The sequence below is a fragment of the Canis lupus genome, chromosome 5, assembly GCF_011100685.1.
Source record: "Canis lupus familiaris isolate Mischka breed German Shepherd chromosome 5, alternate assembly UU_Cfam_GSD_1.0, whole genome shotgun sequence".
NCBI classification, from domain to species: domain Eukaryota; kingdom Metazoa; phylum Chordata; class Mammalia; order Carnivora; family Canidae; genus Canis; species Canis lupus.
Genome location: NC_049226.1, coordinates 4,103,263 through 4,118,504, shown reverse-complemented (window position 1 = coordinate 4,118,504; position 15,242 = coordinate 4,103,263). Strand labels below are relative to the sequence as shown.

Sequence of the window (15,242 nt, the reverse complement as noted above, 5' to 3'; positions counted from 1 at the left end):
TCCCAACAACCCTATTTCTACCGTTTCTGTGAGGTTGACCATTCAGGTCCTTCACATCCGTGGAATCATCCAGTCTTTGTCTTTCTGTGTCGACTCTGTCTTTGCACACATCATTCATTGTTCCTCTGGATACCCTCCCCATGTTTTCACTACTTACTCATCTTTCAGGAGTCACTTCAGATACTATGACCTCAGGCTTTCCAGGGCCTTCCACTCCCAGTGAAGTGCCCGGCCAATGAGAGTCGTCCATGTCCTAAGCCCTTGCTACTCAACGTGTGGTTGAAGATCTGTACGCCCACTGGCATCCATCTGGGGGCTTCTTAAAAATGCAACATACTCTTCAGTAGGGCCCCAGGTAAATCACACATTCACTAAAGTTTGATAAGCGCTGTTCTAACTCGTTAGACAAGAGGCCTGCAAACAACTCATGGCCACACGTGCTCAGCTGCCTGTTTTTGTAGGTAGTTTGATTGGAACATACAGCCGGCCCTCCCTATATGCATTGTTTAGGACTGCGTTTACGCTACAACGGAAGAGCTGAGTGGCTGCAACGAAGACCACCACGTGGCCACAAGTCTGTAATATTTATTCCTGCCCCATTACCAAAAAAGGCTTACAAACTTCTTCACTAGACTGTGAGCTCCTTAAAAATGAAAATCTGGTCTTATTTTGCTTTGTGTAAGAAGAAATGCGGACGAGGATGATGGTGATTATGTTTGTTGGCTTGAGGGGAGACCAGCAGGATTTGTTACCTATGCTCTGCCATTTCTTCAAGTGACTGCGGGCAACTCGCGATCTGTGTTCCTCATCTACGAAATGGAGACACGTAATAGAACCTACCTTACAGGGCTGATGTATGGGTTACGTAAGTCACTCTAGGGGAGTGCTTCATGTAATGCCTTCAGCGAAAGTTCAGTTCCAGAGTGCCATGGGGGATTTGTTGATGTACAGATGATAGAACACTGTCTGCTAGCACCCATTCTCTGCTTCTTCTTGGGTAACATCTAATAATTTTTTTAGGTATCTAACTTTCCTGGAGGATGATCTCCTCTCCGGGGCAGGGAGGTGGTGTGGGGTGGTAAGTACTATTGCAAGCCAACCAGGTAATGGCATTTTCAATGGCTGTGGATTGGCCTCGGGGTGGACAGTTCTGGCCAATGGGTCATGAGGAGAGCATTCCTGAAGGGCTTCTGGGAAAAGGTTTCCTCTTTCTTCAGAAGAAAACATGGGAGAGATGCCCCTGTTCTTTCATAGTTATGTACAAATGTGATGCCCAGAACTGCAGCAACCATGAAAGTAGGCAGTCTGGGAACAGGACAAGCATGTTTATAATGGCAAAACAGAAAGATGGGAAGAATCTGAGCCCTTTATGGGGTCAGAGGTGCTGAATCCATCATCCCCTGGGGCTTACCTACTCAGGTATTCATTTTATAGAAGAAAATAACACTTCCTAGGAGTCTTCCTTCAGTCCAGAGCGTCCTGACTCATACAGCCATATACATGTATTTTTACTCCACCTAAGACCTAACAGCTGTTGTTGGTGCTATGAACAAAGAAAATAGTAGTAACTGGAAATGAATGTGCTGGATAGCACAAAAGAAAAATCAGGAATGTTCTGGGTTAATGCAGGCCTGATTCTTCATTGCCTTTTATCAGTCTTTCAGCTGGGAGCATCTCTTCTTAACACCTGTGGCTCCCTCCCAAGTGCTCATCTCCCTTGTTGTCTGTGCCTGCTACCCACACTCCACAGGTAGGTTTTGATTATTTCCTTGGGGATACCCATGATTTCCCTTCTGGGTAGGAGGAGGGCCTGAGGACAGCTTATGTTTTGGGACAGACAACAGAGGTGGCATCTCATATGTAACATGAAATACAGGCAAGTTTTCTTTGGGTTGGAAATATCAAAAAATTCCTTAATTTACAGCCACAAGGATTTTATGGTATGTCAACTGACGTACTGGCTTTGTGTGACATCTGGGCCAGATCTAGCAGCAGAGATTCAAAGCGATATAGGTGGCTAAGTACATATGAGGGTGAAGTATGGGGAGAGAAGGGTAGTAGAAATGAGCTGGCTACTGCATCTATCCCGATGAGCATCCTGGCCCTCGCTGAAAAAGGTGGAGGATCAGCTTCAGTGAGCGAGGCAGGACTCCCTCCAACCCCACACTCCTGCAAGTACTTCCTAAACCTAGACATGCTGAGCTCCTTCTGCCCATGATTGTCCGGGGTGGGAGGAGCCCTGGAGCCATAAAGTCACTGTAACAATCATATTTTAAGACTAGAGGGTGCCATGAGACATGATCTCATTCATCTCCTTGTCCTTAGGCAGTAATAGCCTACCTAAAGCTTTCCAATCATAGCAGAACACTTTATGGGTACAAGCCTCCAGAGGGGTAAAAAAAAAAAAAAAAAAAAAAAAAAGGTAAGAGATTGCACAACATTCTCCCATAACCACTTTAATTGTGTGCACATCATCTACTTCAGAGTCTAAGAGAACTTGACGCTCATTCTAGACCCTTCCCATTCTCGTCAGTCTAACCCCAAGATCCCCCTCCAAATGGGAGGATCCATAATTCAGTGACAGCAGGGCACTAACAGGCAGGCTCATGGGATGAGGGCGGCACAGGTCTCCCGGGACCTCCTTAAACCTCTTCTGTTAGCTACTCACATGCATTTAATGTATAGCACTTCCCTTGTCACTCTGTCTGCCTCCCTCCCTACCAACAATTTCTCCTAACTGTTCCATTCTTCTAAGATATTACATACCACCTTTGCCTTCATCTTCAAGTTTTCTTAAAGACTAATCAGATCTTTAAGGAACAGGAAGTAAAAAGCTTCTCGTGGGTGAGCAACTCCCTGCAGGTTTGCTAGTATTATCGGTTCAGGTTAAAAGTCCCCTGCTGGAGACTGGTGAGGAGAGAAGCCCCACAGCCACCTGGGTTTCCTACTCTTTGGGCATTCCCAGCTATGGAGCATGTGTCCCTTCCTTTGGAAGCACTGGGCTGAATAAGCGATTTGCCATGTGATTCTGCTGAAGGAAGACAGAGAAGGTCACAAAGACCAAAACCAACTGCTCTTGGGGACGGGCTGGGAGGAAAGCTAATACATAAAATCTGTGACACAGATTTTCTCTTTCAGGAAAGGGTGTGGAGAGTGCGGTGGATCTACTGAGAAGTTTTGGAAGTCGCTCCGAAGTCTTCTGAGCAGGAAAAGTGTAGCCACCCGGGGAAGCAGCCTTCAGTGACATCCTCCATGATGTGTTGGAAAACAGCCAATCAGCAAAAAGCCCCTTGAGAAATGTTTGCCCTCCTTCTTCTGGAATTGTTGGGAAACGAGACAGAGTGTGGGGCTCTGGCTTTCAAGAGTGGTCCTGGATGAATTTCGGTTGCCTGGTGGGAATAGAGAGCTCTAGAAAAATGCCTACTCCTCCAAGGAATCTGGCTATCAGTTTTCTCTTGGGTCTATCTACAGCTTGTGTATTGATGGCTTAGGAAAGTGCATGCACAGGGCCAGGCTCCTGGCAAACAGCCTCAGGGAGGAGGGCAAAGGAGAGGCAAAAGGGGCTCATTCTTCTACCTCACAGATTCCTTTTCCAGGATCTACCCACCAGCAACAATCCAAACACCATAAAAACAGTATGGAAATGTATATGGATACAACTGGTACATACTTCCCCCATCACCTGCTACGGCATCTGCTCTATGGAGTAGAGCCAGGGGACAACTGTGCCCCGGGGACCCCAGGCCTTCTGAGCTACAGGCCAGCTGCAGAGGGCACAGGTTCCTGATGGTCGCGGGGTGGCAGAGCTACTCTCCTCTCTCAGCCTTCCAAGAATGGGCGAATAACCTATGGTTAAGGGGAGACACCCGTTCTCTTGGGGTTGCCTGGGGTATCTGAGGCAGAGGCGGTTACGGTAGGCTCCTCAACAGAGGCACTGAGATCCAAGAATTCCAGGATGATGTCCCAAAGGCAGTAAATCAAATGCCTGAAACAAATGGACAAAACAACTTAGAGGAGGGTCTGGCTCGGTCAGCAGACACCAGATCCTGTTTATGACATTTGTTTTCCCTTCCCCCTCTTGCCCATGACTGATCTCCTTAGTGAACTCTATGTTTCAATAGCTTGATGAAGCTTCTGCCATGAAATAAAAGTCTGGTGAATAAAGGTTATGACCCTGAAGAAGGTGGGAACAGAACTTGAGACCTGATTTTTGGAAGTTCCCCATTTATTTATCTAGTTATCTTAGCACATCAACTCCGCTCTGAGGAGCTGTGAGGGAGGGAAAAACCCCTGCGATATCAACTTACTGAGCAGAACTCCTGACTATGGCTGTTTCTCGTAATTAATCATTATAGATCCACAGGTGACCTTACAGGCAATGAAACAAAAGCCAGAGCCCTTGGGTGGCGACAGTTAATAGATACAGTCCACTTTGGGACAGGGTCTGAGAAAGGACTGGAAGTCCTGAATACTTCTCAGAAGACTTGTATCCCACGGTACCAGCCAGGGAAATATCTACCTCTTCTGGATTATTCTATAGCGGTGTTCACGCGGTATTTCTGGTCCTTTGATCAGAGTCCAACCTCAATATCTTGTCTCCTTCCTATTAAGCAAAGACAATTCCTGATTCTAACACTAATCAGCCTTACTGTGAGGCCCTGAACATAAAGCTGAAAATCACTATCCCGCCTGGGTTATATAGGCCAGGGGATATTCTCAGTGTTCACGGGGGCTGGCAGATGCTGAAAGAACTGTTAAGCACACTGAATAAGCCTGGAGGGTGATAGGGTATTTCACTAGCTCATACGGGGCCTACGCCGAGTTCTTCCAAGTACAAACAGTGGCTGGTCCAACACTGGCTCACTACCCACAACAGCCTGCTCAGAAGCCGGCAGTGTGGACTCCTTAGTGTGTGCAGATGTGGTCATCTCGCTCTGCAGTCAGAGTCCAGGGCAAAGAAAGACTGAGGTTCCGTTCTTCTCAGTGTGGGCTGCTCTCTCAGAAACCGTGGACACTATGAGGCCAGAGCTGCGGAGATGCTGTGTACACGTCTTTCAGCCTACCTGTTGATGAGGGGTTGCTGTAGTGACTCCAAGACTAGACTCCAGCTCAGTCGACATCTGTTCACCCCAAGGATTTCTACCACAATATCTGAGGAGGAAAAAACAGATGTGGTTTCAGTGTTACCACTGAAGCCCCAGGTTCTAAGATTATCATGATTATCTCATGATATCTGCTATCTGTATTCAGACTGAGTATTTCTGGCAAACTTCTCAACCACACAACCACACCAGAACGGAAAAGCTAAGAAAAATGTTTCTTAAGGGCAGGGGGGTAGGAGGATGGGGTCACTGGGTGATGGGCATTAAGGAGGAGATGTGAGTAAGACTGATGAATCACCGAACTCTACCTCTGAAACTAATAATTTTTTAACATGTAATAAACTATATGTTCACTAATTGAATTTAAATTAAAAAATACATATATAACGGGAAAAAAAGAGTACATAACACTGTCCTAAGAGCTAACAGTTCACTATTGCACCCTGGTTACCACAGCATAGCCACAGGCAACACGCTGCCTTCCCCACCTAAAAGCCTATAGAAAGTAAAGAAAAAAAGATCCTCTTCAGGTTTGTTTTTATCTACTGCTAAAGACCTTATTCAATGACCCCAAGTTATCAAGGATGAGCTTCTGTGGGACATACCGTTTTCTTCCCTGGTCCGAATACCAGGAGTTGGCAGAGAAGCCGAAGTCTTCATCTGGTGGGAACAGTTCTGAGACCTGCCTCTGTGGTGGAGGCCGAACTGTTATTACCCCAAATATCTGTAGGATTCTCACCTACTATTTATGGTGTGCTCACAGCGATCCTTTCCATTTCCTTAGCATCACTTGCACGAGGGGTAAGAGGATCACAGCTCTGATCGTTTACCTATTAGCCTGAGAAATGGTGGGTCCCCAGGGTTTTGAGGGGTACGGGGTAATGGTGGCAAAGCTGGGCAGGAAAGGAGTATAACCAGTATAACCAGTCTCACTGTCCAATTACCTGGCAGGATTCCCATCAGGCTCTGCAAGGCCTGTTTTTCAGCAGCCACTTTCTGCTCCTGGGTCCTTGCGGGCCGTGGATACTTAGGTAAAACCCCACCAGGCCAGATGGACTCCTGAAGAAGTCGGAGGTACTGCACCCAGCGCTGTGGACACGTTAGATTAGCCACCTGCACCTCTAGCCACCTGTGGTGGAAGAGAGGAGAGAGGTCGGATAAGCGGAAGGAAAGGAGCTACGTGCTGTACTAGGGGTTGCACAGAACAGAGCACGCAAAGGGCCCCCGTTTCTGGGCAGGGTTGGAGCTTTCCAACTATCCTCTGGTGAGAAGCACTGTCACGTCTCAGCAATGCGCGCACACAGCCTTTACAGTGAAGGGCTTGGTGATTTTGTACAAACACGTCTCCCTTTGGCACCCTGTCCATATCCAGCTGCTCCTCCCGTCCCCACGAGCTGTTCTGAGAGTCCTTCGTCGGTCCTTTGCTCATAGTGTCCCCTCACTGACAAGACCCTCTTCTTTCCAGTAGAGAAGCCCACGTCCTCCACAGAGTTCCTCTAGATCATTCCAGCTAGCTAAGAGTGCCCTTTCCCTCCTTAGACCTCCTTTGGCATGTAGTTCTACAGCTTGGGTTTGGAAATATTTCACTTTGGAATATAAATTATTTCCTCATGTGTTTACAGCTTTACTTTTCCAACTAAATTATAAGCATCACAAGAGTTCTATGTCTTACACTTTTAAAAAGTTTCCCACAGTGCTCTGGTGCTCAAGAACTGTTTGCTGACTGACTAGCAATTGTTCCTATTACGATGAAGATGTCCTCTTTCATCTCACATTCAAAAAATGAGGCAGTAACTCTGAGGGGGCAAACATACCAAATCTGCAGTTCCTGCGAAGCATTTCACTCTTACCCTATTGCTCCTGCCTGTTTTCAGAGCGATACAGTCACTAGCTGAGGCTCAAGACTGCCAAGGCCTCCCCAGTATGCAGCAGGGCCGACACTGGCAAGGCTGTGACTCTAACGGGTGGACCATCGACCACTCCTGCTCTGTTTGGTTCTGCACCACATGGCAGCTCCTGCCATTGCTCCTATACCCGAGTTACTTGTCGCCCATCCAAGAGCAGGAGGGGCTGCCAAGGCAAACTTTATTTAACCTCCACTCTGCCAGACAGTCTGCATTCCACTCAAGCTAGGCATTCCAGCCTTGGGGGCTGCAATCCCCCAAGTCGAGAGCTCACAAATGATTCTAAGAATAGGAAGTCCGAAAGGTAATGGCAGGGCAGGAATGGCAGACACCGATGCAGATCAAGAGCGGCACAAAGCTGCTCTTGCCCAAAATAGCCATCACGATCGTATTTGTTATTATTAGGGTCGCATCTCCTTTTTATAGGGTTTTTCATTCAGCGAGCCTAAGACGCCTGATGAAAGGGATCCAGTAGCAAGAATTTCTGCTCCTGTTTATAGAAGAGGGTCAGCAAAGGGAGGTGGATGTGATGCCCTGATCAGATTCTCTGCAGGGGATCAAGTGACCCAACTCTCGTTCTTCACCTCGAGCCACAAATGTTTGTGTGACTTCTGCTAAGGTGAATGATGTGTATCCGGGTCTCATCTGAGTGACTGGAGGGAAGGGGCAAGCATCTGAAAATCAGAATCTTTTTTTTTTTTAAGATTTTAATCATTTATTTGAGAGAGAGAGAGAGAGAGAGAGAGAGAGAATGAGCAGGTAGAGGGAGAAACAGACCTCCCGCTGAGCAGGGAGCCTAATGTGGGGCTTGATCCCAGGATCACGACCGGAGTCGGAGGTACACGTGTAACTGACTGAGCCACCCAGGCGCCCCTGAAAAACCAAAATCTTGAAGTCCTCCAAAGAGCCAGGAGGATCTGTAACAAGAGGCCTTCGGCTGGAATTCGTCTAGCTCAGTTTCTCATTCGCATTTGCACATTAGCCACTGTGCCCTTACTGTCGTCCTCTGGGGCCACGGACGCCTGTGACTCCTCCGAGGCACCTCATCATCCACTCAACCCTTCTTAGAGCAGAATGTTCAACAGCGCATCTGGGTACCTCGGTCACCTTCTGGGCTTGTCTTACGATGTAGGAGACTGACTGTTCTGAACTCCTGTCAGCTCACCCGACAGGAACAGGCCCTTGCGCTGCATCATGGCAAGGACGTCCTGTCTGTTCTCTTCCATCGTGCCTTGGTGACTCAGGCACACCAGCTGAGTGCAAAACAAATCTTAGCATGTGGCAAAACACGAATGTATAAACGTACACAAATTTACAGGACGACAGCTTATTAAACTCTGAATAGGAATGTTGGGAAGAGGAACCAAAGTAGGGAAAAGTAAAAATAAGCCCTTTCATGATGAGGATGAGTCAGGGAGTCAAGTCAAGTCGCGGGAGTTAAGCAGAACTGACAGAGAGAACTCGAGTCTCCAAGTAAATGTCAACTGCCGATAAAGAAACTGTCAAGCACTGTAAACCCTGAGGCACCGAACTGATCAACAGAAGGCCCTAGAAGAGTCAGTCCCAGGCATGTGAGGAACATAAGAAAATTAGTCTTGTGCAAACCGGCAGAAACGAAACAGGCTGCACGTCTATAGAGGCACGTAACGTAGAAGGCGGCTTCCACCTGCGAGGTGCCGTGGTTTCCGTCACCCTTCCTCCTCTTCATACCCTGGAGGTAACAGACGTCAACCACACTCCGGTACCGTGCAGATGTGAACGTTCACCCTTTGCAGGACTCTCCTCTTGCCCTGGTCCCGCCCACCGCTGCTCCTCCAAGAGGACAGAGGCTTTCCCCTGGACATCTGGGGCTGGCCGCGTTCATTTCCGACCCCACGCCGCCTGTGCAGAGAGGCAGGGCAGCAAACCCCTCTCACCCTCAGACCTTCTGAAGTCGGCTGTCTTGTCAGGAATGCCGAGCATCCCAAAGTGGAAGGAGAAAGGGGCACAGCCCAAGCCAAGAAAATGACCAGGGCCGACTGCCCCTACCCCCAAACTGCCCTGCCCCTCGGACAAAACAGAAAAACACCCGTGAGCTTTAGAACAATTTCTTTTCTTTTAATTTTATTTGTTCATGAGAGACACACACACAGAGAAGCAGGCTCCACGCAGGAAGCCTGCCTGATGTGGGACTCGATCCTGGGACTCCGGGATCACGCCCTGGGCCAAAGGCGGATGCTCAACCTCTGAGCCGCCCAGGTGTCCCTAGAACGATTTCTAAGGCCTGCTTCCCTACTTCGTTATCCCACAGTAGGTGTTCCTTAAGTTGTAAATGGCCACATTCGGGGCTTCTGTATTATTTGCCTTGCCTACCACCTCGCCTAGAACCAACAACTGATGACAAGGAAGAGGGCAGGGGTTTCTTCGTCCAGTGGGCTCTTCTCCCCCTCCAGTCCCCGTTCTCCCTTCCTCTTCCTCTGTCATCCCTCTCCAGAGTGGAGCTCCACACACCACCACGCTTTACGCTTTATGCCGCCTCACTAATTCCCTTCATCCTGCTCGGTTCACTCTGACACTGGGCGAGAGCAGAGGAGGCGAAGAGATTAACTTTGGAAAATTAAGAGAGAGACTGACGCCTTAGCTTCTTATCAGTTCCCTTCATCTCTCTGCTCCACATGTTGTCTTTCTATTCTTAACCTACGAGTGGGAAAGTTAAAAAGAAATCTGTGTCCCTATAGCTCTCTTGAAGCAAAAGGAATGGAATGCATGTGTCTGAAGTCCACAGGAGCTGTTCCAGTATCAGTTTCTGGAATCTGCTGGTACCGCTTACTAGCTTACTACTATGTTTGCAGAATCTAAAGTTTCAAGGTGGACACACACATGTATCCCTTGGTTTATTTATTGTAAATTATTTATAAGAATTCATTTACTAAATACAAATGTTATTGTTTATGTAATTCAAGACGCATGAGGTAAATACGCTAAAATAAATATGGAAGAGAATAGCCACAAATAGCATTGGTTTCAGTTTCTACTACTGTTCCAGTTCTGATATTTGATTTAGAGCTACCTCCTTCTACCATCCTACCTTTTTCCCAATGAAAAGACAGAGGGGGGGAAAAAAAGCCAAACCAGGTCTGTTCTCTCAGGCTGCCTCTGAATGATTCAGAGCACATGGCAGCCATACTAGTGGGCCCAGAAATAGCCAATAAAATGAGAAAAAAAGCAACAACAGATTGACACTGAGATATTCAAGAGCTTTTCTGATGCCAGACGTGGAAGGAGGGAGATGTGGAGATTAGGGCTTTCCATTACACCGGGAGTGCATGTCTAGTCCGTTGTTCACAAGAACCTGGTCTGAAATAGCTACAGATAGAGGAATGAAGCAGAGGCTAAAAAGGAGACAGTTTAATACTAGGGCTTAAGATGGCACCTCAAGGTTAGCAGAAGGTCACTTCCCATCAAAACAACAGAATCATGTCTCACGAGTAAGGGGAGAAAGCTTCAGGGACCATGTCTAATCTAATTAGCCAGCGTCCCTTCACTTCTTTGCCAAGAGCTGCTAGAGCAGAGTGAGGAGGGACCCTGAGCAAGTTGGTCTAACAGTGAGGACAGGGGGAGGAGAGTGAAGTTGGAACATAGAAAATATTCCTATTAGCAGTAACGATATTTTAACAAAACTGCCTGGTGCAGTCTAAATGAAAGAAAACAACAGACTCATTGCTTGTCCTCTTTGTATCCACCCCAGGACGATGACCCTCCCACCTCACCTTGCTGTACAAATTATGGTTCAAAAAAAAAAAAAGAGAGTAAAAGAAGATCATGTTAAAGCTTCTACCATCGTAAACAGATCTACAGCACATTTGGAGCGTCAACTCATTTTATTACCCTTAGATTAGGGTTTTCCAACCTTGGCGCTACTGACATTTTGGACTGCTAATTCCTTGTTGTTGGAGGGCTGTCCTGCGCAGTATAAAATGATTAGCAGCTTTCCAGCCCTCCCAGGTACCTCTTTTGTACAATCAAAAATGTTTCCAGTCATTGCTGCATGTCTCCTGAGGGACAAAATCATTACCATTTGGGAACCACTACCTGAGACTTAGGGTCTTGGATGCCAAGTGCTGGGCCATTTCCACTCGTTTCAATACTGGTGGTTGTAGCACAATACTTCTCAAAATTGTGGGCTGAACAGCACTAGAGGCAGCCACGCACTCAACTTTGTGGTTTGTGACATTTAAAAACATCTCCGTAGAAACAGATTAGAAAACCTAATATGCGTCTCGTGATCTGGGAGCCTTTTGTTTCCTATATGGATGCACATAAGGATCTATCGGACGTGTATTTCTGTGTGCGTGCGTGTACCGTGCAGTCACAGTGGGTCATGATGTGGATGTATCTCTTACTGTGGGCTGAAGTTTAAAAATAGTTAGAAAAACACTGATACAGTATAAGGAATTAGGAGTTCCAAGAAAAGGGGGAAAAAGCCCAAGCTACATTTTTAGCTTCCTGGAAATGCTCCCCACCTCCACCCACCCCCAAGTACCCTGTAAAATGTTTACAATGGCATAAAATGTGAACACTGTGTTCTGCACCCATAGTCCTAGCACCGTATTAGGAGGATTTGCTCATTAAATCGGTAGCCCCAATGCATTGATTGGGTGGAGAGAAAGGCAATCTTGAGGGCGATGGTGTGGATCCAGGGTATTTCCCATTAAAACGAGCTGTTTTTGCCAATTTCACACCTGATAAAAGTAACACTTCTCTTCCCTGATTCCTTTCCCAGGGCTCTGCCTTCCTGTCACAGCCCCTGTTTACAGACGGTTCCTCCTCGTGAGCGTGAGCGCTAGCCTTCTCGGTCCTAGCACTGGCCAGGCCCAAGTTACTCAGCTGTGCCTGAACAATCTCAGCATTGTTGCCCTCTGACTGTGTATCTAGGTCACCATCCTTTCCTGCCCTGTGTGGGGAGAAGAATGGGGAGGAAATAAACTTCAAGGGCAAGAAACTCCTATTTCTTTTTCTCAATGACTATTGTGAAATCTAAAATGGCTCAGTCTACACAATTTCTTCTTTGATTTTTGCTTTCATGTTTTAAATCATGGACTCACATCTTTAAAACATGTGCTTCAAGGGAGGACGACATACTTGCCTGAAAACCATGCTTTAAGAATCTGAATTCCATGCTTCTATATCTAGCCACAGCTTTTGTTTTTGATTAGTAACCTACAATCACAGCTACAAATCTAATGTGCATTAAGAATTAAAGCATTTTGAATCAAGGGAGGAAGTCAAAAAGTCAAAGAAATCATTTGTTGAATCTTAGAGGTTATCTATTCCAATAATCTCACCAATTGACATGTGAAAACAGACGAAAAGGAGCACTGCATAGCCAAAGACTTATAGGAACATATAACTTCATAGCTGGAAGGAAACAGACGATCCCTATCTCACCTCCTCCCAGAGTTGAAATCCCCTGTGTATCATCATGGCAGAGCCAAGGGTTCTGGTCCGAGAATCTAGAAAGTTGGGCTTTTATCTTAACTCTGCCGCCAATTAGGAATGTGACCGTGGGGAAGTTGCTTAATTCCTGAAAAGGATAACCTTATTAGACTTATTAGAGATGCTCTTTAAATACTGGCAACCAAAATCTGCCTCGTTGAAATTTCTGGTCATTGTTCCTACTTCCTACATTGTTCCTCTGGAGTTAATGGGAAATACTAAAGTTACTAGGTCAAATCTCTTTCAAAATGGATCAAAGACCTAAATGTGAGACCTGAAACCATAAAGCCTTGAAGAAAACAGAGGCAGTCATGTCTTTGACATTGGCCATAGAAACATTTTTTAAGATATGCCTCCTCAGGCAAGGGAAATGAAAGCAAATTAAATTATTAGTAACACACTGAAATAAAAAGCTTTTACACAGAGAAGGAAACCATCAATAAAACGACAAGGCAACCTACTAAACGAGAGATGTTTGCAAATGATATATCCAATAAGGGATTAATATCCAAAATATATTAAGAACTCACATGACACCAAAATCCCTGAATAATCCAATTAAAAATGGGCAGAGTTCCTGAATAAACACTTAGTTTTTTTAAATTCAACTGTTATTTCTCCAAGTCTCTTTTATTTTTTATTTTTTTTTAATTTATTATTTTTTTTCCAAGTCTCTTTTATATCCTTGATTCTGGCAACCTCAAAGTTGAGCCCATAGAATGCACTCAATAAAGGTCTGCAGAATGAAGGAGAGAAACAAACCATTCCTCATCCTGGTTCCATCCCCTGGGTGTGTGCTCCTTTCGGTTCTCTCTTAAAATGGAGTACCCAGAACCAAACACAGCCTCCAGATGTGCCCTGACCAGCAAAAAAATGAAAGAATGCAGAGGATTAGTGCCTTCCTTGATCCATACACTATACTTCTATTAATATAGTCAAAGACTGTGCTGGCTTTTTGGGCACACACTTCAAAGCACTGACTCATACTGAGTTTTGTAGTCAACTAGGACCCTAGCTCCACATATGTACTTTAACAAAAAATCACATGCTCCTCTGTTAAGCCTAGTCTTGCCCTTCTGTACTTGTGCAGTTTTTTTAAAAAAAATCTAAATTCTGACTTACAATATTTTTATTAACTTTATCTTGTTGGTTTTGACCTATTATTCTAACCTTTTGAATCTTGATTTTGTCATCCAGAGTATTAATTATACCTCCAAGATTAGTTGCTAGCAAATTTACTGATGAAAAAATTGACCAGGATAAAAACAAGAAAAATGATCTATCACTAGAAATTTCCCTCCAGGATGACATAAATTTGTTAGATACTCTTGGGCTAAAGAAACTCAATTAGCCATGAATTACTTAAAAGTACTACATACAGTCCTTGCCACACCTGGGTGGCCCAGTCAGTTCAGAGTTGGGACTCTTGATTTCGGCTAAGGTCATGATCTCAGGGTTGTGAGCGCAAGCCCCGAGCCGGGCTCCACAGTCAGTGCAGAGTCTGCTGGGAATTCTCTCTCTCTCCCTTCGCCCCTTCTCCCACTCACGTGCATGTTCTTTAAATACATAAATAAATTCTTAAAAAAAAAACAACGTACTATAGTCCAGGCCATGTATGTCCATTTTGTCCACACGGATATTAGGATAATACGGCAAAAGCTTGCTGAAATCCACCTACATTTAATAACCAATGCATTCCTTTAATGGTTGAATAATCACACTAAAGAAAGAAACTATGCTAATCAGGCAGGGCACCTGAACACATACTGATTTCTGGGGCTCGCCATTTCCCTCTCTGAGCATGTTCACAAAATGCCTATTTAATAATCTGCTTCAGAAATTTCTAGAGATAAATGTCAGGGTCCAATGATTTGCATCCATTTTTTTTAAAAGGCAAGATATTTGTCCATCTCCAACCCAGCATATCCTATATGCCAACTTTTTTTTTTTTTTTTAATGATCTTAGGTTTTCAATGATAAATACACTTTTTTTAGTTCCATAGAGTATAATTCATCTGGGTCACGTACAGGAGCTTTAAAATAGGTTAAGTGCTCTCTTATTTACATTCCTAATTTGGTCTTCTGGTTTAACTGTGTCTGTCCAATTCTTGTCAAACCATTTTCCTTGAGAGAAAAAACCCAGAAATTAAACAGCTTAGCAAACAGATCAATTCACTGTTGAATAAATGAATAAATGCTTTCTCAATATAGCCAGTGAATAATATAGCCTCTGTTTCAAAAGATTTACCTGTATTTCCTGTGCTTTTCTTGTTTTTCTTAAGTCTTCTCCCCTAACATTTATCTACAACTTACTGGACATCATTCTTATTAGTTCTATTGCTATTACTTTGCATTACTGAGGACGTGTCCCCCCCCACCCCTTTTTAAAATATGTGCATACTTGTAGTCTGATCTCCGTTAACCACCCTGGTTTCATCTGACCTTGATTCTTCCCTTTCCTTACTGGAATTCTGTGTTTAATTTGTTTATTCCATTTACTCCATACATACTGGTGGAGCTTTGTGTAAGTGCCAAAGAATTAGATTGTAAGGTTTTGTGGGAAGGGATCTTACTTAATGCAGTTTGGTATCTTCCTCAGCATTTAGCATCGTAGTGTCAGTCATACAACAAGCCATCGAAGTGAATGAATCAATCTTATTGCAAAATTCTCAGTGATAACTTCTGAGTTAGAATTTTAAGTTAACTCATTATTATGGCCTATAGAATGATGTTATTATTTTTTTAAATCTCATTTGCTGTT

At 45.0% G+C, this 15,242-nt stretch overlaps 1 protein-coding gene across 2 annotated transcripts in view; it reads right to left on the bottom strand.

Annotated features, from left to right (window-relative positions):
- Positions 1–2,435: 2,435 nt before the first annotated feature.
- Positions 2,436–15,242, bottom strand: part of SNX19 (sorting nexin 19) — a 40,719-nt gene continuing 27,912 nt past the window's right edge. Inside the window, exons 10-12 of one of the 2 annotated variants that reach the window (XM_038535622.1) lie at positions 6,047–6,231; positions 5,064–5,151; positions 2,436–3,985 (exon numbers count right to left, since the gene is read on the bottom strand). In XM_038535622.1, the coding sequence (XP_038391550.1) occupies positions 3,853–3,985; positions 5,064–5,151; positions 6,047–6,231 (406 nt within the window). In that variant the 3' untranslated portion in view covers positions 2,436–3,852. Of the gene's footprint in view, positions 3,986–5,063; positions 5,152–6,046; positions 6,232–13,191; positions 13,340–15,242 lie in introns of those variants that run through there. The other variant, XM_038535623.1, reaches the window with a different exon arrangement.